The 21,246-nt window shown below is 42.1% G+C and overlaps 1 protein-coding gene across 4 annotated transcripts in view; it reads left to right on the forward strand.

The window, feature by feature from the left end:
- DNAI1 (dynein axonemal intermediate chain 1) overlaps positions 1-21,246 on the forward strand; it is a 153,886-nt gene that overhangs the window by 29,934 nt on the left and 102,706 nt on the right. For all 4 annotated transcript variants that reach the window (XM_057413657.1, XM_057413659.1, XM_057413660.1 and 1 more), the window contains 3 exons: positions 4,015-4,099; positions 4,410-4,527; positions 7,151-7,194. In XM_057413657.1, the coding sequence (XP_057269640.1) occupies positions 4,015-4,099; positions 4,410-4,527; positions 7,151-7,194 (247 nt within the window). The remainder of the gene's footprint in view (positions 1-4,014; positions 4,100-4,409; positions 4,528-7,150; positions 7,195-21,246) is intronic.

Below are 21,246 nucleotides of genomic sequence, written 5' to 3' on the forward strand. Positions count from 1 at the left end.
TACAATCCCAAACTGGTTTGGGTTGAAAGGGACCTCAAAGCTCATTCAGTTCCAACCCCCTCCCACGGGCAGGGACACCTTCCACTAGACCAGGTTGGTTCAAGCCTCATCCAACCTGGCCTTGAACACTGCCAGGGATGGGGCAGCCACAGCTTCTCTGGGCACCCTGTGCCAGCGCCTCAGCAGCCTCACAGGGAAGAACTTCTGCCTGAGAGCTCATCTCAATCTCCTTTCTGGAAGGTTAAAGCCATTCCCCCTTGTACTGTCTTTATAGTACATGCCCATGTAAAAAGTCCCTCCCAGGTTTCTCATAGATCCCTTCAGGGTTCTCTAAGGTCTCCCCTTCAGGAGCCTTCTCTTCTCCAGGCTGAACCAGCTCAGCTCTCTCAGCCTGGCTCCAGAACAGAGCTGCTCCAGCCCTCACAGCATCTTCTTGGCCTTACTCTGCACTTGCTTCAACAGGCCCACTTCCTTATGTTGGCAGCCCCAGAGCAGAGCACAGGACTGCAGGTGGGGTCTCATGGGAGTGGAGTAGCAAATCACCCGCTGGTCACACTTCTTTAGATGCAGATCAGGATATGACTGACTTTCTGGACTGCAGGTGCACACTGCTGGCTCATATTCCATTTTCCATCCATCACTTCCCTCATACCCTTCTCCTCAGGGCTACTCTCAATCCATTCATTGACCAGCCTCTATTTGAAGGTTTGGGATTGCTCTAGCCCAGTTACAGGACTTTGCACTTGGTCTTGTTGAACTTCATCAGGTTTGCACAGGCCCACCTCTTGATCCTGTCAATGTCCTCCTGGATGGCATCCCTTTCCTCCAGTGTGTCAACTGCACCACACAGCTTGGTGTTATTACAGATGAGGCAGGATCTAGCATTCAGCTTTGTGTATGCATAAGTAAGCCTTATCCTCTGATCTTCAGCCCAGAATGATGTCTTAGGATGAAATTCAGAATGCTTGCAGTGCAAGTTTCCTGTTCTTCTAGCCTTTAACAGTGTAAGAGAACAAGAGCCATGATCCTGCTCATGTCTGCAGGGTACAGCACTGCCATTTATCTCCAGCTTTTTCCAGTAGCAGATGCATATTAAAACTGAAGAGAATTTTTTTCCTGCATAATAGGTGAATGGAAACTACCACAACTGATGGATCAGCAAGGCTTGGAGGATCTATTCTTTATGCCTTGTATCTCTGACTTCTACAATACTGGAGAGAAAAAGGTTTAATTCGTTTCTGTTTTTTAAACGAAAATGTAACCTTTTCAGTTTTTAACCCATGTCAATTAAGCTTACTCAGAGCAATACGGTGGTGGCAGACAATGACATTTTTATAGTCATGATCCCAATACTGCTGGGCAAGTGTTGACAAAGGTTAATTGCCTTTTCTTGAGGAAGTGTTTTAGAGAAAGACAGGTCTTACTGCGGCTGAAGCAATAACGGCAACTTCAAGTCAAAAGAGAGAAATCCCAGCAACTGAGAATATTGATTATTACATGAGATGCCTCAAGCATCCTCATTCTCTCTGTCTTTGATTTCTCAATATTTTTGAATTCCTGATGTCTAAGGAATATCATGCTGTGTTAAAATGTGGAAAAAAAAACAAACCAAAACCACCATTTATTTTCCTATGCTTTCTTAAATTCTGAATTTGGCAGTAAATGCTCTGTGCTGTTCTCAAGAATTTTGCCCACAGATCGAGGGAAAACCTGAAGAACATTATAGTGGCCACACTGGTTCAGATCAAGGCTCTAACCATAAGTGAATGTGTAAACTATAAGAACACAGCAAGAGTATATCCCAGTTCCAAATAGTCTTCTAGCCTTCAACTGTTTCCACCTATTTGCTAAGCTTTATGTGCTTTAACACATAGATGGAAACACTTGTTCAGTCTTCCTTGAAACTGTGTAAAATTAACACATAGATGGAAACACTTGTTCAGTCTTCCTTGAAACTGTGTAAAGTTCGTGCATCTACAACACCCTTTGACAAGGACTTTCACAGTTGTGTCATCCTTCTGTAAGAGTCACCTCCTTTTCTTTATTCTGAACTTGGTTTCCACTAGCTTCACTTGACAACCCTACTTTTTTTGTACCAGAAAAGACAGTGAACAATCAGTTCCTGCTCATCCTCTCAGGGCCATTCAGGATTTCATAGACATGTCTCATATCTTCCCAAAGCATCTCTTCTCTAGACTGGGAAGTCCCAGCCTACTCAGTTTTTCCTGGTACAGAAACCATTCCAGACTTGAACATGCCTTGTTGTCCTTCTCCAAACTTGGCTTCAAGTTCTACTTTATCCTTTCTGAGATGGGAGAATAAAACTGCACACATTACTGAAGGTTTAGGCAAACTATGGATTTATTAAAAATATTGCAAATTATAGAATTGCTATTCTTTTCTCCTTTGCCCTGTCATCTTTGTGTCGTCCTGTAAGTTTCATGCTCTTGAAGCAATGGTGTCAGCCTCCCTCAAGTCTGTACAGAGCCCAGCAAAGAAGCAGAGGTCTGGGACACACGTAATATGAAGTCATGTTCTTGGTTATGACTCTGTCTGTGTGGTCTAGTTTTGGCAACTCATTTCACTATTTCTTTTCATGTTCAGGGCACCTTCTGAGCTGTGTCAAGGATGACAAGTTTCTTTTGAGTGTTGCCACTGTGGAGGAAATCATGCTGTCCTGGCAGTCACCAGTCCCTAGCAGGGTTTGAAGATGAAAGGCTTTGAAACACTAATGGGGCTTTGGGGCAGGAGAAGGTAGGGATGCAGGTCCTTGGAGCAGTGAACTTTGCGTATGCCTTGGTATTCTCACACAATGGTACAGAGCTGTGCTGGCATCATCCTAATGGCTCAGCACAGCCTGAAGACTTGGCAGCCAGGCTTCTTGTCCTTGCTGGTTACACCAGTGTGGATATTCCTAGTGGCTGGACAACACAGAGGATGGAGAGCACACTCACATGAAAACAGGAGTAGCACTTAGTAAGATGGTTGAAAGACTGTGGTGATCAGGGCTCTGTCAGGCAAGCATACCAACCCGATACCTGCTGGCAGTCAGAGACCCCCTGTTACGTTCTCTTTTTTCTGTTTTTCTCTGCTTTTTTCCCCCTCATCCACCTGGATTGTTCCCTCTCTCCACCCTTTTCTTCTTCCACATCAACAACCTGGTTTTAATTACTTTTTCCCTATCGGTCACATTTTTGCTATGTCCATACTTAAGTTTGCTATTTCTGGCATAGTTTCCTAGGCAATCTTAGTCTTACATGATATTACTGATAGAGTTATTAAGGGACTGCTGGCCTTGCAAGATGCCACTCCCCAAGAGGTTTCCAATACTTGCATACATGCAGGTGTATCTGCATACCTTCACATATGCAGGCTTGCCCACTTGAGTTCCCTGGCCAGGAAGATTGGATTTTCCACAATATAGAAATAGTTTCCAAGGGGCTAGAAAGTAATTCGCCCTTTTCATATTGGTTTTGTATTGTATGAGCTTATGGATCTGTGAACTCATCAAGTTGGAATTACTCAGGGATTGACAGAAGGACTCAAAAATCCTGTGATCTTTACCTAATACATGAGACCTAAAAGCTCTCCAGCTAGAGATGAGAGGATGCTCATGCATGATCAAGTATCTGTGATTTCATTACTGAAGCTAATGAACTATTATCAGGTGAAATGAGGGTGGGATCACATGTGTGTTTTTATCTCATCCCATCCTGAGGTAACTTGAACGAGTTAAGGAAGACAAGACTCTAACTGCCTTCACAGATAAGTACCTTCTAGTTGAGCTAAATCACTAACATTGAAGAGTAGCTCATCTGTGGATGGCATCTTGCTAAACATAATAAAGTAATTGCCTTAATTCAAGTGCTTTTATCATTAGGTGCAGGTGTGAGGAGCTTCAAATTATCCTGTATTCAAGATCAAAAGACTCAAGTTTTTCGGTCACAGGAGATCTGAAGGACTTGTAAGCAGACAGAAAATACATTTTCTCTTCCTTGTTTTTCTTTTCAACAGAGTAATGAAATAGCCAAGGTCTCAAAGGTTGCTAAGATAATGGAGCGGATGGTGAATCAGAACACACTGGATGACATTATACAAGGTATGGTCCTGCTGGGAGAAAGCCTGCAGATGAGTGGACACAGCTGTAGGAAGAACAGAACAGAGTAGAATAGAATAGACAGGGCTAAAATGAGCAAGGCTAAAAACCTTGTGATTCACACAAGGCAAACAGTACAGCAGGCTGTGGGCATGCAGAGAACATTCCACATCAGCCCTGCTCTGAGCTGGCTAGCTAGGCTGTGAGGATAAGAATGTTCTTTAAAACTTCCCTGGCACTGCACCGTGCTGATTTATTTCCAATTTATACACGGTGGCCTTCTCATTTTTGTTTGTTTGTTTGTTTGTTTTAGATTTTAAATATTTTGAGGATGAGTCGGATGAATACAGAGATCAGAAAGGAACCCTACTCCCACTGTGGAAGTTCCAGTATGACAAAGCCAAGCGATTTGCAGTTACTGCCATCTCCTGGTAAGTCTCTTTATTACAAACCTACTCTTGGTTCGCACGGAAGAGGAATTGCATGTGATGGCCCTTTAGAAGTCTGGGCTGGTTTCTCTTGTAACACTGTCTTGAAGAATTAGAGACAAGCTTCTTTGGCAGCACCTGGACATGCCTGGTGCTTCTGGATGCAAATCCTCTTGTGTAAGGCTTGAATGTGCCAGGCTTGTGGCATTCAACAAAAGTGAAGGCACGGTAGGCTCTGTGAAGCGCTAGGGCAAAGTGAGTTCAGTTAGCAGAGCAAAGAAGAGTTCCTTCTTGGGAAAACTGGGATAAATAATCTTGTCTTTGGACAATGTGCTGTAGGAATCAACCCTGGAAAGGCCAGGAGAGGAGAAGGGATAGCTGCTATGTTTTTGACAGGTGTCAGCACAGAAGAATTAAAGCAGCAGAAAGGGAAATGCAAATACTGCATATGCCAGACAGGCAGCACCATAGACTGTATGATGCTGAGGCACTGATACCCGACAAGACCTTTTATGCATAGTACATATTCAGTCACTGACCAGACAACAGAGGTATTTGTGTACTGGCATCTCACGCAATTCAGTTTGGTAGGTATTTGCCAGGCGGTCCACTCTTGCATATTTATTCCTGGTTAGTCAAAACAGGATCTCTGATACTTTCAAATCAGTTATAGTCATGATTATTACCATGAAAAAAACACTTGTCACAAACACGAATGGGTCCTTTTACTGTTTACCATGCTTGATGCTCCCCAGAACTGGCCTGGTTCATGCACTGAACATGACACATAGTCAGCTCCTGTCCTGTGCTCCTTTGCAGCTAGGCCTACCCTCACTTGTCTGTGAGGCAGTGTGAACCCATGTCTTGCTAAAGAGGGTCTATGGAGAAACAGAGCAGGATTCTGTCATTTCAAACCACTGCAGTAATTATACTTTAATAGAATACCAAGGATATTCTCACAAGAATGCAATTGTGAGAATTGCAAAACAATAGGGAAATAAGATGTAAAATTGGGAGATAAGGGATCTTTAACAGTAGTTTGTGCTGCTGCTATTCTTGTCTCCAGGAGGTGATAACAGAAAGATGGCCCTGAAATGGGAAGAATTACTCCAAATTTCCTTATGTAATAAGATTTTCTAATTTTATGGAATCACAGAATAGTTAGGGTTGGAAAGGACCTTAAGATCACCCACTTCCAACCCCCCTGCCATGGGCAGGGACACCTCATGCTAAATCATATCACCCAAGGCCTCGTCCAACCTGGTCTTGAACACTGCCAGGGATGGAACATTCATAACCTCCCTGGGCAGCCTATTCCGGTGCCTCACCACCCTCACAGGAAAGAATTTCCTCCTTATATCCAATCTAAACTTCCCCTGTTCAAGTTTTAACCCATTACCCCTTGTCCTGTCACTACAGTCTCTGATGAAGAGTCCCTCCCCAGCACCCCTATAGGCTCCCTTCAGATACTGAAAGGCTGCTATGAGGTCTCCATGCAGCTTCTCTTCTCCAGGCTGAACAGCCCCAACTCCCTCAGCCTGTCTTCATACAGGAGGTGCTCCAGTCCCCTGATCATCCTCGTGGCCCTTCTCTGGACTTGTTCCAACAGTTCCATGTCCTTTTTATGTTGAGGACACCAGGACTATACACAATACTCCAGGTGAGGTCTCACAAGAGCAGAGTAAAGGGGCAGAATCACCTCCTTTGACCTGCTGGTCAGGCTCCTAATTTTGTTTTTGTTCTCACATTGTTAGCAGTAACAGTGCATTTAGTGGATAAAACAAGAGCATGAGAATACCTAGATACTAGCCCAAGTGAAAAGAAGTTAAAAGAGAGGTGGATTTATTTTATCAATTCATAATAACAAATCAGAGACAACACTCAGTTTTCACATCCATTCATTTCATAGAATTGTTAGCCACTAGGTGTGCTGTGTGAGCTCAGGAACAGCAGCAGTACTGACCTTTGTCCCGTGTAAACCCTTCTGTAAGTGTCCACATAAAGCAGAAGTTGTAAAGAAGGTATATGTTTTTCAAATACAGGGATTTTAGAAGGCATAGTAGATGGCTAGTTGCTCAGGGCCAGCATGCCTCAGCAAGTATACTGTTCACCAAAGGGAATTTCACTTTGGGAATGGTCATGAAGTCATGAATTGATAGCTGTCTCTTGAAGTATCCCTCATTATTTAATTACAAGTAGGAAGATAAGTTTATTGGGTATTATTCTGTTGTGGTTTAGAAGCTCCTTGCCTCTGAAAATGGAAACCGACACATTCCTACTTTTTTCGTTTCCTTAAAGACCTAATTTTTAACAGTAAACTTTTTATGATTATGAAATAGATAAGCCAAGCAATGCTGGAGATTGACATCATGTCTGTCTGTGCCTTTTTTATTCTTTTTATCTATGTTGCGGTCTTCTGATGTTCTACATTTTTATGCATCCTGAATCTGGAAGAATACACCAACTTTCCTAGTGCACATGTTCAAATGTTCAAAAGTTCAAGCCCTCAGACTGTATGCAATCCTGTGAGAATGGACTCTTATATTTATGTGTGAAACACTGTGCATTTCTATGGAACTATATGGTTAATTAAGAAATGCAACTTATGTATGTTTTCTCATTACAGGAATCCAAAGTACAAGGACCTATTTGCAGTGGGATATGGCTCTTGTAAGTAACAAATGGAATAGAATCATTGAGAGATTTAAAATATTAAAGAGGTGCAGTGAGATCAAATCGTATAATACTCTGGGGCATTGATTGCATCTCACAGCAAGGACTCATCTAATTTCAAAGCAGTAAATTGAGATTTAACTGAAAATAAGGATTAGGCCATTGTATTCCATGACATTCTGAATGCATAGCCAAAGGCAGCACTAGCCAGGGCTTTTGGCTTATGGCAGTGCTGACTTTCCCTTTGGTCAAGGACTTCCCTCTAGAATCACCACTTAATCTCTTTTATTTTACCTCTTGGGATCTGATTTCTCTATTCCTGCCCTTCTAATTGCTGAAAGATCAGACATGTTGTACTTTGCCAGAAGCTGATAGTGAGAGGCTTCTCTAAGTGTAAACTCATTGCTTTCTTGTTAGGAGACACCTGACACCTTTCAGGGATGTCTCAGAGAATAAGCTCTCCATTAGGACACATTGGTCTGGATAATGTGAAAGGCAGTTTCATGCCTGTAATGTCTGGGATTGGACATGGAATAATTTTCAGTAGCAGTGAACATAAAGCTTGTGGGTCCCTGTGTTACTCCATATTAATCTATCCAACATTATTGTTGTTCTCAAGTTCAGGAAATTGAAAAAAATTCTAACAAACTGATGTTTTCTTACCTTTTGTATTGTTTAGCTGTTGCTTAGCATTATAGCTACCTGCTCAGTTTATTACTATTTTTTAAGAACATGGGAGTCCATATCAACAACCTTGCATTTCCTCCTTTTCAGTATCTCTTACTGCTTACAGACAAACTGATTGCTGTATTCTGAGCATAAACAGACTGGGAAAAATGTTGTATGGATCTGGGGCACAGGGAAAGTGAAAAGAAGTTAAATGTTAATTATTGCCCATAATACCAGAATGAGGGAGACATTATGAAATTACTGAGTAACAGGACAAAGACAAATATGAAACAGAATATGATACACAATGAAATTGTGGAACTTTTCATCCTTCCTTTGTGATCTGGAGAACAGAGGTACACATGGATTCAAAAGAGGTTAGATGTATTCATGAAGGGCCAGTTTGCTGTTGGAAGGACAAACCATCTGATTCAGAGCGTAACCAGCAGGTTGAAGGAGGTGATCCTGCCCTCTCTCTCTGTGCCCACTCTGCTCTGGTGAGACCTCACTTGGAGTGTTGTGTGCAGTTCTGGTGTCCCCAACATAAAAAGGACATGGAACTGTTGGAACAAGTCCAGAGGAGGCCACAAGGATGATCAGGGGACTGGAGCACCTCCTGTATGAAGACAGGCTGAGAAAGTTGGGGCTGTTCAGCCTGGAGAAGAGAAGGCTGCGTGGAGACCTCATAGCAGCCTTCCAGTGTCTGAACGGGGCCTACAGGGATGCTGGGGAGGGACTCTTCATCAGAGACTGTAGTGACAGGACAAGGGGTAACGGGTTAAAACTTAAACAGGGGAAGTTTAGATTAGATATAAGAAGGAAATTCTTTCCTGTTAGGGTGGTGAGGCACTGGAATGGGTTTCCCAGGGAAGTTGTGAATGCTCCATCCCTGGCAGTGTTCAAGTCCAGGTTGGACAGAGCCTTGGGTGACATGGTTTAGTGTGAGGTGTCCCTGCCCATGGCAGGGGGGCTGGAAGTGGGTGATCTTAAGGTCCTTTCCAACCCTAACTATTCTGTGATTCTATGATTCTTAACTGCGAGTTGCTGGAATCTCTCAGTACATAAAAGATTCTCACAGTATTTAAGCAGTTGCTGCTCAGTACTTTTGGAAATAAGTTACTTGGCTACAGAGTCATGGTCCCAGATAGTCATTTTATGTATTTCTTTGTTCTCTGACAATGAAACCAGATAGATTGTCCTCATTTATTCTAGTAAGGATTGCATTCTGCTTGCAATATTGTGACATTTCATTTTCCTCTTAAAATGACAATTTTCTCTTCAAGTTCACTCCATCTGAGCACTGGAAATGTTCCTGTCAGTTTGCCAGGAAGCCTAAAATGGCCTGACAATCCTTTAGATCTTTGGTTCTGCAGTGTCCATAATTACATCACCAGTCTTTTGTGCAGCATGCATTTGGGAGAGCTGCCAAGATACGAGTAACACCTTTGTTCTACAGCCCAAATAATACCTTTTGAAACAAAAGGCCCCTTGTTTACTGTAGGTCCATTTCACTCTAGTGTGGCAAGTTCTGTACAATGAGGGCCCTAGGCTGTGCCTCGCTTTTCTATCACATTTCTCGAGTTTTTACCAGTGATTTATTTGGATGGGGTCTCTGATGCTAATGGCGTTTCTTTGGCATGAGGCAGCCTCTTCTGAACAAGGAAATATTGTCATTTTAATTTGCAATTCAGTATTTATGCTACTTGGGTGGAATTAATTTTTATTCCCATCAGGAGGAGCTGTCTTTCTGCTTTTGTTTTTGCATAAATGAGATTGCTAGGTTTCTGGCTAGACTGACAGCCTGCAGTGCAGGGTTCAAAGAGGCTGTTGTGGGTGTTGGGCTTGTGTTCTGCCTTGCTGATGGGAGCCCTACAAATACAAGTTCAAGTCTTAGCAACCACCTCAGTTCATGTTCCAGTAGCACGTGTGCCTCTGACAGCCTTCAGAGATGGCTTTTGATGTGTATCTCCATCTGTTAGCACAACTTGAGTAGGGAAAAATAGTATATGTATGGCCAATGTATTTTATATCCTACTGTTTCTTTGCACTTAGTGAATCTAACTTGCCAGTTACAAGGATGCATGAGGAATATGGACTCACACCCGAAGCTCTGGCAATCTGAAGTATCTGGCAAAGATATCTTCACAGCGCTCAGTCTGTAGTGAGGTCTCATGTGGACGGAAATATACCATGTAAAGACACCTGTACTGCTCTAGCTTTCTTGTGTAAAATCAGCATGAGGAATGCTCGTACAAGGTCCTTATACTGGTGTGACTGCATATAAAATAAGTTGTTATGACTCTGTGACTGAACTAAATTGGTGTAAAATCTGGACCAGCGCTTTCAAGGCTTGAGCTGGTACTTAATAGATGTCCTGGTGCTGAAGAGTGGTAATTTAACACTGAGATCATGGGGCAGGTCTCTCCTACAATGCAGTGACAGGTAATTGCAGGAGACTGGGTGTGCTTATTGGGCGTCCTGTATTTTCCCATTTCTCAAACGCACTGCCAATGACCATGGACAGTATTTTATTTACTGCCCTCCACTGATTGAGACTGAGGGTTGGTCATTGCAATAAGGATATTCCTAAATGGGACATGCTCAGCGTGCTTCCGAGGGAGAGAAGAAAATGAGCCAAATGGCTTTAATAGTAAGGTTGTGCAGCTTTCTGCTCACCTTCTTGCTTCATGGGCATTGCTTGCTCTGAGGGAGGTCTCATGCCTCAGCAGTTCTGTCACACTTCAAGTCTATTGAATCTATTCATCCTCAGCTGTCCATGAGCACTAAAGAATGAAGTACAGCTCCTTAAGGAGCTAGCTCCTCGGTAACATTGAGCACCAGGAAGGGTATTGAAGACAAGATAGCAAGGTGAATATCAAATAAGATTGGCATGGTCAAGGAGTGTGCTTTTGTTACCTTTCAGTCTCTCAGCCAGAATCTGATCCTGTACAAACAGCTGAAAGGAGGATTAATTGCTGCACACTATAACTGATGAGTGATGGTGATGAATGCAGAACCAGGAATTTGAATTAGAGATTAGAATAATGAAAATGACTGGTAACAAAACAAATTCACTTACAGAGGAGAAAAGTTATTCTACAGGGACTGAGAGAGTATGTTTGGAAATATGCCATTTTTTCCTCTACCTCTTTTTGTGCAAAAAGCCTGGGTCCCCTCTGTCTAAGAAGCACATAGTGGAAGAAACAATTAGTAGAGAATTCCCAATCCACTATTCACTCCAAAGATTTAATGATAATTGATATCAGCTCCATATTACACACCACTTATTTTCCTATACATCCTTTCTAAGCTTGAAAAATTTCCACTTGGCCAAATACATAGTTTTCTAGCAAAATATTTCTCTGCTAAATATGAATTTGAGAGGCACAAGTAAGGAATCACAGACTGGTTTAAGTTGGAAGGGGCCTTAAAGCTCATCCAGTTCCAACCCCCTGCCATGGGCAGGGACACCTTCCACTAGAGCAGCTTGCTCCAAACCCTGTCCAACCTGGCTTTGAGCACTGCCAGGGATGGGGCAGTCACAGCTTCTCTGGGCAACCTGTGCTAGCACCTCAGCACCTTTGCAGGGAAGAACTTCTTTCCTGTATCTAATCTGAATGTCCCCTCTGCCAGGTTAAAGCCATTCCCCCATGTCCTGTCCCTACATCCCCTTGTCAAAAGTCCCTCTCCAGATTTCTTGTAACCCACCTCTTGAGCCTGTCCAGGTCCCTCTGGATGCCATCCCTTCCCTCCAGTGTGTTGACTTCACCACACAGTGTCATCAACAAACTTGCTGAAGATTCATCAATCCCACTGTCCATGTCCCTGTTGAAGATGTTAAATAATACTGGCCCCTGAGGGACTCCACTCATTACTGGTCTCCACCCAGGCATTGACTAGTTGACCCCAACATGGAGCACGATCATCCAGCCAGTTCCTTATTCACTGAGTGGTCTACCCGTCAAATCCATGTATCTCCAGCTTAGAGCAAGGTTTCGTGTGGACAGTCTCAAAGGCTTTGCACAAGTTCAGGTAGATTATATCAATTGCTCTTCCCTTAGCCACCAGCGCTGGAACCCCACTATAGAAGGCTGCCAAGTTTGTCAGGCATGATTTGCCCTTCATGAAACAATGCTCCTGTCAGTAATAACATCTCTGTTTTCCCATGTGTTTTAGCCTAGTTTCCAGGAGGATCTGCTCCATAATCTTGTTGGGCACCAAGGTGAGACTGACCAGCCTGTATTCGCTGGGTCTTCCCTTTTTAAAAATGAGGGTTATGTTTCTCCTTTTCCAGTCAGTGGAAACCTCACTGTTCTGCCATGACTTCTCAAATATGATCTGCCATTTCTCTCAGGACTCTCAAATGTGTCTCATCAGGTCCCATGGACTTGTGAAGACTAAGCAAAAACGTTGCGTACTTCGGCATTCTCCATGTCTGCCATGTTTAGCCACATCTTGTTTTGTTCATTGTTGGGTATAGTTTCTTTCATCTTACAGAATCATAGAATAGTTAGGGTTGAAAAGGACCTTAAGATCATCTAGTTCCAGCCCCCTGCCATGGGCAGGGACACCTCACACTAAACCATTTTACCCAAGGCTCTGTCCAACCCAGCCTTGAACACTGCCAGGGATGGAGCATTCACAACCTCCCTGGGCAACCCATTCCAGTGCCTCACCATCCTAACAGGAAAGAGCTTCTTATATCCAATCTAAACTTCCCCTGTTTAAGTTTTAATCCATTACCCCTTGTCCTGTCACTACAGGCCCTAATGAAGAGTCCCTCCCCAGCATCCCTATAGGCCCCCTTCAGATACTGGAAGGCTGCTGTGAGGTCTCCACGCAGCCTTCTCCAGGCTGAACAGCCCCAACTTTCTCAGCCTGTCTTCATACGGGAGGTGCTCCAGTCCCCTGGTCATCCTCGTGGCCTCCTCTGGACTTGTTCCAACAGTTCCATGTCCTTTTTATGCTGAGGATGCCAGAACTGCACACAATACTCCAAGTGACCTGTGGATGGATTTCATCAGGTCCCATGGACTTGTGCACATTCAGGTTCTTAAGATGTTCTCCAACCAGATGCTCTCCTACAGTGGGCCTAGGGTCTTTATTCTCACAGTCCCTGCGTCTGCCTTCCAAGACTTGAGTGGTGCAGTCAGAGCCTTTGCCAGTGAAGACCGAGGCAAAGAAGTCATTCAGAACCTCAGCCTTCTCCAAATCCTGTGTAGCCAGTTCTCCTGAGAGCTTCCAGAGAGGGCCTACATTGTCCCTAGTCTGTTTTCTATTTGCAACATACCTATAGAATCCCTTCCTGTTATCTTTCACATCCCTAGCCAAGTTTAATTCTAACTGGGCCTTTGCTTTCCTAACCTGGTCCCTAGCTTCCCGGGCAACATCCCTGTGTTCTTCCCAGGCTGCTTGTCCTTGCTTCCACCTTTTATAAGCCTCTTTATCCATCCAAGGAGCTCCTTATCCATCCAAGGAGGTCTCCTGGCCCTCCTGCTGCGCTTCCTCCTAGTTGGGATGCAACACTCCTGAGATTGTCGCAGGTGATCCTTGAATACCAACAAACAGTTTTGGGCCCCCCTGCCCTCTAGGGCTATATCCCACAGAACCTTACTAAGCAGGTTCCTTTGTTGTCCTATGTACCTGAAGAAACCCTTCTTGTTATTTGTTGTGTCCCTAGCCAAGTTCAGCTCCAGCTGTGGCTTGGCTTTCCTGATCACCTCTCTGCACTCTCGGGCCATTTCCCTATGGAATGTCTTCTGGATGTATATCCCTGTCCCCACTGCCTATGCATGCTGCTTTTGTGTTTTAGTTTGGCTAAGAGGTCTTGACTTAGCCAAGCTGGCCCCGTCTTCCCCTGCTAAATTTCTTGCACATCAGTATTGAGAGCTCTTGCACCCAAAGAAAAATGTCTTTAAATATCTCCCAGCTCTCATTCGCTCCTTTATCTTGGAGGGCATTTTCCTAAGGGATCACATGCACTAGCGCCCTAAACAGCTGAAAATTTGCCTTTCTGAGGTTAAGGACCCTGATTCTACTTTTCACGCATCCTGTACCCCTCAAGATTGAGAATTCTGCCAGACAATGATTGCTGTAGCTCAGGCTACCTCCAGTCTGGACCTTTCTGTAAGTTCTTCCACACTAGTGAGCAACTGATCTAGCAGCACCTCTCCTCTGGCTGGGCTTTCCATAACCTGTAGCAGGAAGTTTCCTCCTACAGTCGAGTAGTTTCCTTGATTGCTTGCAGTCCACTGTGCTGTTTTTCCATCAGGTGCCGGGGTAGTCCCAGGATCAGGGCCTGAGAGCCCTTTCCTGACAGGAAAGGCCAAGGTACCCTATATCCAGGTTTTTCCAAGAGAAGGAAATGTATTAGGCACCCTATACCCTGGTGGTTTCTGAGGGTTGTTCTTACCTCATGATGCTGTAGAAAAACATTGGAACATTAAAGTCTTGGCAATCTAAGTTAGGGCAGATACTCTCTGACATAGAGTGTAGAATCCTGAGCATGTAAGCAAGACACTTGTGCCAGGCTTAAGAAAGGACTTATTCTATCACTATTCTGTTCATAGAATTGTGAACTGCCCTGCTAAGTGTCTTCCCTTCAGCTATGGGCAGTCTGTTGATTAAGATAAACTTGAATAAAATGCAAATCTAGGAAACCATTACTTGCTGATCCCAATAGGAGAGCAATTAAAGCATTGAAGCATAGGCTTAACTATCCTAAGGCAAGTCTATAGGTGTTCTGAGCATGGGGAGGAGAATCTTCTTGGAATCAAGAAAGAAAGTAATGGATAACAGGCCTGGATCCTATCCTATCTTCATGTGCTGGCTGGAGGATTTGTCTTAGAAGCTGGATCAGATCATATATTTTAGAATGATGCCCAGTTTCCCTGTCAAAACTCCATCTGATGGTTAATCCTTCACCGCCTCTGTATACTGTTCCAACTTTAAACTGGTCAGCCCTCTGGTATATGATATCCCATTGCAAGGTTGGATTTGGCTAACTTAAATTTTCCACTGTTGAAACTCATTATTCTCTTGACAGCAAGCTCAAAAAGCTTTTCCAGCAAGTCCTTTTTCTGTAAGTGATATAAGTACCCATATACATTGATGAAGACCTCTCTCATTTTTCTCTTTTTTAGGCTGAACTCATCAAAACATATGCAAGATTTACTTTCTATCTGCTATGGTATTTCAGTGGCCTTTCTCTAACCTTTCTCCATCATACCCACATTATTCCTGAGTGCAAATGCCATACTAGGCATACTCACCTAGTTTCTCTTTTATGCATGCCACCCACTGTTGTGTCCTCTCAGACTCTCATCAAACATTTTATATCATGATGTACACTATATCATTACAATCATTATAGCAGACAAAAAACATAACCAGTGCTGGACTAAGAATGAATGCCTGGGAATCTGCCCTAGAAACCATCTCTATTCATTTTTCTTTCTGTTTACATCTCTACTTTAGGCTCTGGCAATGAACCACTTTTTAATCCAGCTAGTATGTGCTCTGCTAATTCCATGTAATATAAGTTTTTAATCAAATCTTATGATGTATTTGACTGAATGCTGAATGAATACACAGATATATTCTGATTAGCACAGTTATTTCATCAGTCATCCTGACAAGAAGGATGGCACCTTTGAAAGGACATTTACCCTCTCCATAGGTCTATGGATCTAAGTAATAGGGGAGATAATTTGGTAGGACTCATGCCCTCACTCTGGAAGAATCTCACTGCATACAAGTAAGGTCTGGGAACATCAGTTTATGTTAACTACTTGTTAGAAGTCATAATTCTTTATCTGATCTTGAAATGTAGATAAATCCCTCAAGTTTTCCCTGAGATCTGTCTAATTATGAAATTAACAACTTAGGAAGCCCAGCTGAAATTCACAGATACCTTAGAAAGTCATAAAAAATAGAACTGAAAAGGACTTCAGAAAGTTATTAGCCCATCTCTATGCAAGATAATACTTTATTTAAGACATGGTTTTGATGACTCGCCTTAGTCCACATAATGAAGATTGCATGCAGTGTAATTCCTGGCACAGTTGAGAGAAGCCCTATAGATGATGGGCAATCATTGTGACATTGTGACAAGGACAGCAGCGTATGTTTGAGAAGGAGAACCCCAAAAGCCTGAAAACTCTGATATTACTGTATAGGCTGTGGGCTTAAGGAGAGACAGTATTAGAAGTTGCACCAGGCATTTGTGAGTAGTTCTCTTCAGTGGTAGATTTAAAGGTTGTGATGGAGCATGTGGAAGAGAGTCTGGATTGGATTTACGTAACAAGTTTCTATTATATTTGGTATTTTCTGATGAATGACCAGAAAGCTTCAAGTGAAAGCTTGAAGTGGATTGAGTACTGCATAACAAATTCAGACCTCTGAACCAGCCCGCAAAAATTCTCTTCCAGATGGCTTTGCTGCTGTTTGTATGTTTAAATTACATTCCCAGGACAGGCAGAGAAGACTTCAGGGAGCAGAGATCCCTCCTAATCTTCCTTAAACTCTATTTTTACACTTGGAATAGAGATTGAAGATGTTGTCAGGTAGAGAAAGAGCATTTTAGATTGCTTAGACACACTTGCTTGTCTTGTATAAGGCTGTATGCATATGTGTTTCATGTGATGGTTGTGCTGGAGAGTTGGGGCTGGCAGGCGTCCAGTCACATAGTGGCCTGTGTGCTGGGTCAGGTCCAGCAGTGAGTTTCAGTCTTTTGGAATTCCACACAGTAAACCCACTGAAGTTTTCTGGTTACAATACCACAAAAAGCTGATAAGAGATTCATGTGGCCAGCACACCTCAAAGAGAAGTTCATATTGCAGTCTGGATTTGGTTTGTTATTTGTCCTACATTTGTATAAAGCCCTAAAATACCATAACAAATTCCAGATCTGGGAAAATGTCTCTGTGTCTATTCAGAGTCATGTGCCCAACACTCTTCTGAAGTTGATAAAATTAAACAAGTCTTCAATGATAAAAGACCTGTGAGGTTCACTGAATTTTTGGTAACAGTTTTGAGAACTGCATTGTGCCATCATGGTGGCTGAGTGTTTCCTTTTAGCTATGAATATATTGTTTATTGACATGTTGAGTATTTGTACTGTAAGTCAAAAGACTGTCACCTTTTGTGAATGCTGGTGATGCCAGTTATTATTGGTGGTTGATATAATAATTATATCTAACTATCAGTAGTGAATTTATGTTGAGGGGGGAAAAAAAAGAGGCAATAGCAGAATTAAAACATAATGGTTGCTTAGTTCCCAGTGATTTTAATTTATTATGTTTGTTCTGTCAGGCAGACTGAAGCCCCACTCCGTAATATGCAAAGTTGCTACTGGTAACAGGTTAAAACTTAAACATGGGAAGTTTAGATTGGATATAAGAAAGAAGTTCTTTCCTGTTAGGGTGGTGAGGCACTGGAATGGGTTGCCCAGGGAAGTTGTGAATGCTCCATCCCTGGCAGTGTTCAAGGCCGGGTTGGACAGAGCCTTGGGTGAGATGGTTTAGTGTGAGGTGTCCCTGCCCATGGCAGGGGGTTGGAAGTGCGTGATCTTAAGGTCCTTTCCAGCCCTAACTATTCTGTGATTCTACTGTAGGGGAATATTGTAAGAGAGAGAACAAGTAATAATAAAATAAACACAGACTGAAAATTGAAAGGGAATATGTAAGTCTTATATGTGAATTGTTGAAGAACATTTGTATGGGCATTGAGTATCCCCAGAATCAGAAAGGAAAACCCTGGAGGACATGGGCCTGTTCTGTGTTAACTTATGAGTACTGTTTGTGACATGTGACTTTTTAATAGCTGTAAGGAGTTTTCCATGACTACATTGTTTTCATTAAAAGAGGCTGCTGGCGAAAAAAAAGGCAAGAAATAAACCATAGCGATCAGATGCCTCTGAATGCATAACAGAAATCCTTAATAACTAGGTCTAACACAGATTTATGTTTTCATCCATGAAGAAGAAATAAACTAAAAATTACTGCTGAGAAAATGTTTTGATGAGACAAATATCTTAGAGGTAGTAAGAAATGGAACAATCACATCAAAGAACATTCTAGATTCCTTTGTTACAGAGGACAAAGAATCATTCTGCCTTACAGTGTCCAAGTGTGTGTTCAAAGGAATTCAAGTCATGCAACTACAAAGGGAGAGCCCTATCTTGAGGAGTAATGATTTTAAAAAGAGCCTGTGATGAAAACCCTGTGCATCAGAGATCCTTGGCTCTATAGGGAAGGGGAATTGGAGCAGAGGGGCTTAAACAGCCTTTTTTATTTAGTGCTGGAATGACCACTCTGAAAAGGCATGCTCAGCACTGGTGAAGTGCCAAGGAGAAGGGTGATAAACTGGGAAGGGTTCAAAAACAATGAAAGAATGATCTAAGAGCAGGACAACTGACCTGGGAAGCAAATTCAAGGAATTTGGTTTGTTCCTCTTGTCAAACAAACAAACAGCTTATTAGGTAGTTGGATTACAGTCTATTAACTCCCTGTATTGGGAAAGCAGATCATGTAACAAAGAGGTCTTTAATCTGCAAGACAAATGATGTAACAGGATCAAAGAAAAGCTGGAGCTACATGAATTCAGTCCAGACAAAGTGTGGCTTTTTAATAGCAGATGGGTAATTAAGAACAATTAATTTTGGCATGTGGTAAATTCCCAACCACTGGAGGTTTTAAAATGTGGAAATTTTAAAGATGTGATGTTTGTGTCTAAGTTTTGGTCTTTTGCAGCCATGATTTCTTCATTTAAAATAAGGTTTAATGTACAAAATTCTTATGTTCTTTATATCTTACATTTTTCAGGATTCTGATTTATTCACTCTTCTAACATTTCTAGAGGCTTCTCTTTGCACTGTCTCATGTTGGAGGCTTTGAAGTTCATTTGCAAAACATCTGTACCTCCTCCATGGTCTGACAGGCCTGGAAAAACCTCCCTAGTGGAATTAGTGTTAGAAATTTAAGCCATCATACATTCGTTTTATTGAGATAACTAATTGTAGTCAATTAAACATAATTACACTGAAAATTGCAACACTTTGAAATCTGTTTTCCAAATACCTGATATCTCTTAACACACATACAGGCTCTGGGAGTAGTAAAACTGACAGTACCTATTAGACTATCAACTCTGTTAGTAAATAGAACCTAGTAAGTATAATAGATTAAGTGAATCATATGAAAGATTAATTTCAGTTGGTGACTTCATTACTGATTTGTAATTTAAATTCTGCAAGCTTTGCCTAATTTTTCCTAGCATTAACCTTTAATTTAATTTTAAATCAACTCATAACATCATTTTTTGCTGTAGCATTTTGTTAAGCATGAAATAGTAAAGAGATCTGTTGTTGTGTTTGGGGGAAAAGGTGTATTAACAGGTTTTATGTAGCCTGGGGATCAAAATAGCTGCTCAGCCATCCTGTTGTGTCTCTGATGCATTGCAGGCCATTAACTTCAACACACTTACCTCTCTGTCTAGCCTAGTTAGTTTGATTAGTGCATTTTTATCCACAGGAGACTAGACATTTGTGTGCCATAGAGTCTTCCCTGTTTGATAAAGCCAGTCTGACACCTTTCCTTTCTTAGCTTTGTCCCCGGAAACAGCTACATTTAAGTTACTGTGGGAATTCTTTTTTTAGCATTTGCACAACAGAAACCAAGGAGAAGCGGGTTAACTCTTCTTGTTATTGATGTCAGGGCAGTTGTCCTGTAGTGAAAATTTGCTAAAAGACTTTCCACCTCTCTGTCCTGAGAGACCCCTTAAATCAGCAGGGGAAGATGATCAACAGGTATTAAGGACAGGCAAAACAACTCTACACACTGTCTTTTAAAGCATCATTTTATGCTCTATTTCAAAAGATTCATTTTCTGAAATACGGATGTTCTTATGCTCATGTTCTATAAGCCAAACATTATTTGTTTGGGTTTGTATTTCCTGTTCTTTCCGAATACAAGGGTTACATTATCATCATAACTTGACATAGCAGAAGTCCTGGAATCAAGCCTGCTTCTCACACTAAGTAGAGAAAATATTGTCAGGGCCTTAAGGGCAGTAATAGGCTCTAGTGACCCTGGCCAGCCTCACCAGCCCTGGCTGTCAAGCCCCCTCCATTGTTGTATGTTATCATGGTTGGGTATCAGCTTCCCATCTCTTAGGGAGCAGCCAATGATTCCTCCAATCAACCCCAACATGTATTCTGTATACCCAGTGACCCAATGCTGAGGTAGATAAATGGCAAAGTAAAACCTGGATAAAACTCAAGCCAACATTACTTAGTTATGATGTATTTACTTATGCCAGAAGCTTATAACAACTTATTTTATTTTTCATTGCTAAAATCTTGATATGGGCTACAAAGCAGATTTCCTAATCCTGAGTGCTTTGAGTTCTATTTGAGAGATAACAATTGCAAGACTGAAGATCCAGCCTTGACTGAACTCCTTGCATTAGGACTTCAAGGATGAGGTTCAATAACACGTATAGATTTATAAAGAATAATAAGTTTGTAAAGTTTTTTTGCCTAACAATAATCCAAATTTATATGGCACTTTCTTCAGAGGAATTCCAGAGCCTCCATGCAAGGGAAGACTAAATGAATTGATTTGTTTAGTCTCCATAGTACTCCAGAAGTATAACAGGGCTGATAAATGCCAAGGAGGTGTAAGAGCTGTTTAAGGCTAGTGCAGGCACATAGTTTGAGTTTGGTATGCTGTGGATTTGCTTTGGTTGCCTCCCAGTAAAAGGCTCTGGATCCAGTGCCCTGAGAAGTCTTTCTGTTTCCTCTGCTTCTCAGAGGCAACTGTGGTTGTGAAATCAGCCACACAAATAAGGAATGCCACTGATTCCATGAATTTTATTTATCACCTAACGCATAGTTTACTGTGGTTAACCAGCTCAGTATTAAAGCTTAAAAGTTTTAAAATCCTTGCTAAGAAGTTAGAGTTATTGTTAATCTCTCATGACTATAGGAATAAAAGCTCAGTGGTGATGATACAGCTAATCTCTACAGAATTCTGTTCTGATATTTTTGAACTTAACTGTTGCAGGCTTAGATGATTCGGTGAGCTGCATTTTACAGTCACATTCAGAGTCTTTCAAGCTAAGGAGACGTTTTAATGGTGGAACCCTGAGTGAAGTCTTTAATTTAGCAAGCAGTTCCCTGAGAGTAAAAGAGGGTATTTTGTGTGTTGAGGGGGTTGGTATATAAAACGTCCTTGTTTCTGTCCTGTGATGTGGAAGGTGCTGCAGGAATTCTTAATGAGCATGTTGATGTGTGGCTGAGATACAGTGGATATACTGGCTTGAAATAAATTTTAATGACTCTCTGCTATAATGCTTACGTACCCTCAAACACGATGCTCC

The sequence above is a fragment of the Pezoporus wallicus genome, unplaced genomic scaffold (assembly GCF_028554395.1).
Source record: "Pezoporus wallicus isolate ANWC-B61680 ecotype Strahan unplaced genomic scaffold, APGP_CSIRO_Pwel_v1 contig_8776, whole genome shotgun sequence".
NCBI lineage: Eukaryota > Metazoa > Chordata > Aves > Psittaciformes > Psittacidae > Pezoporus > Pezoporus wallicus.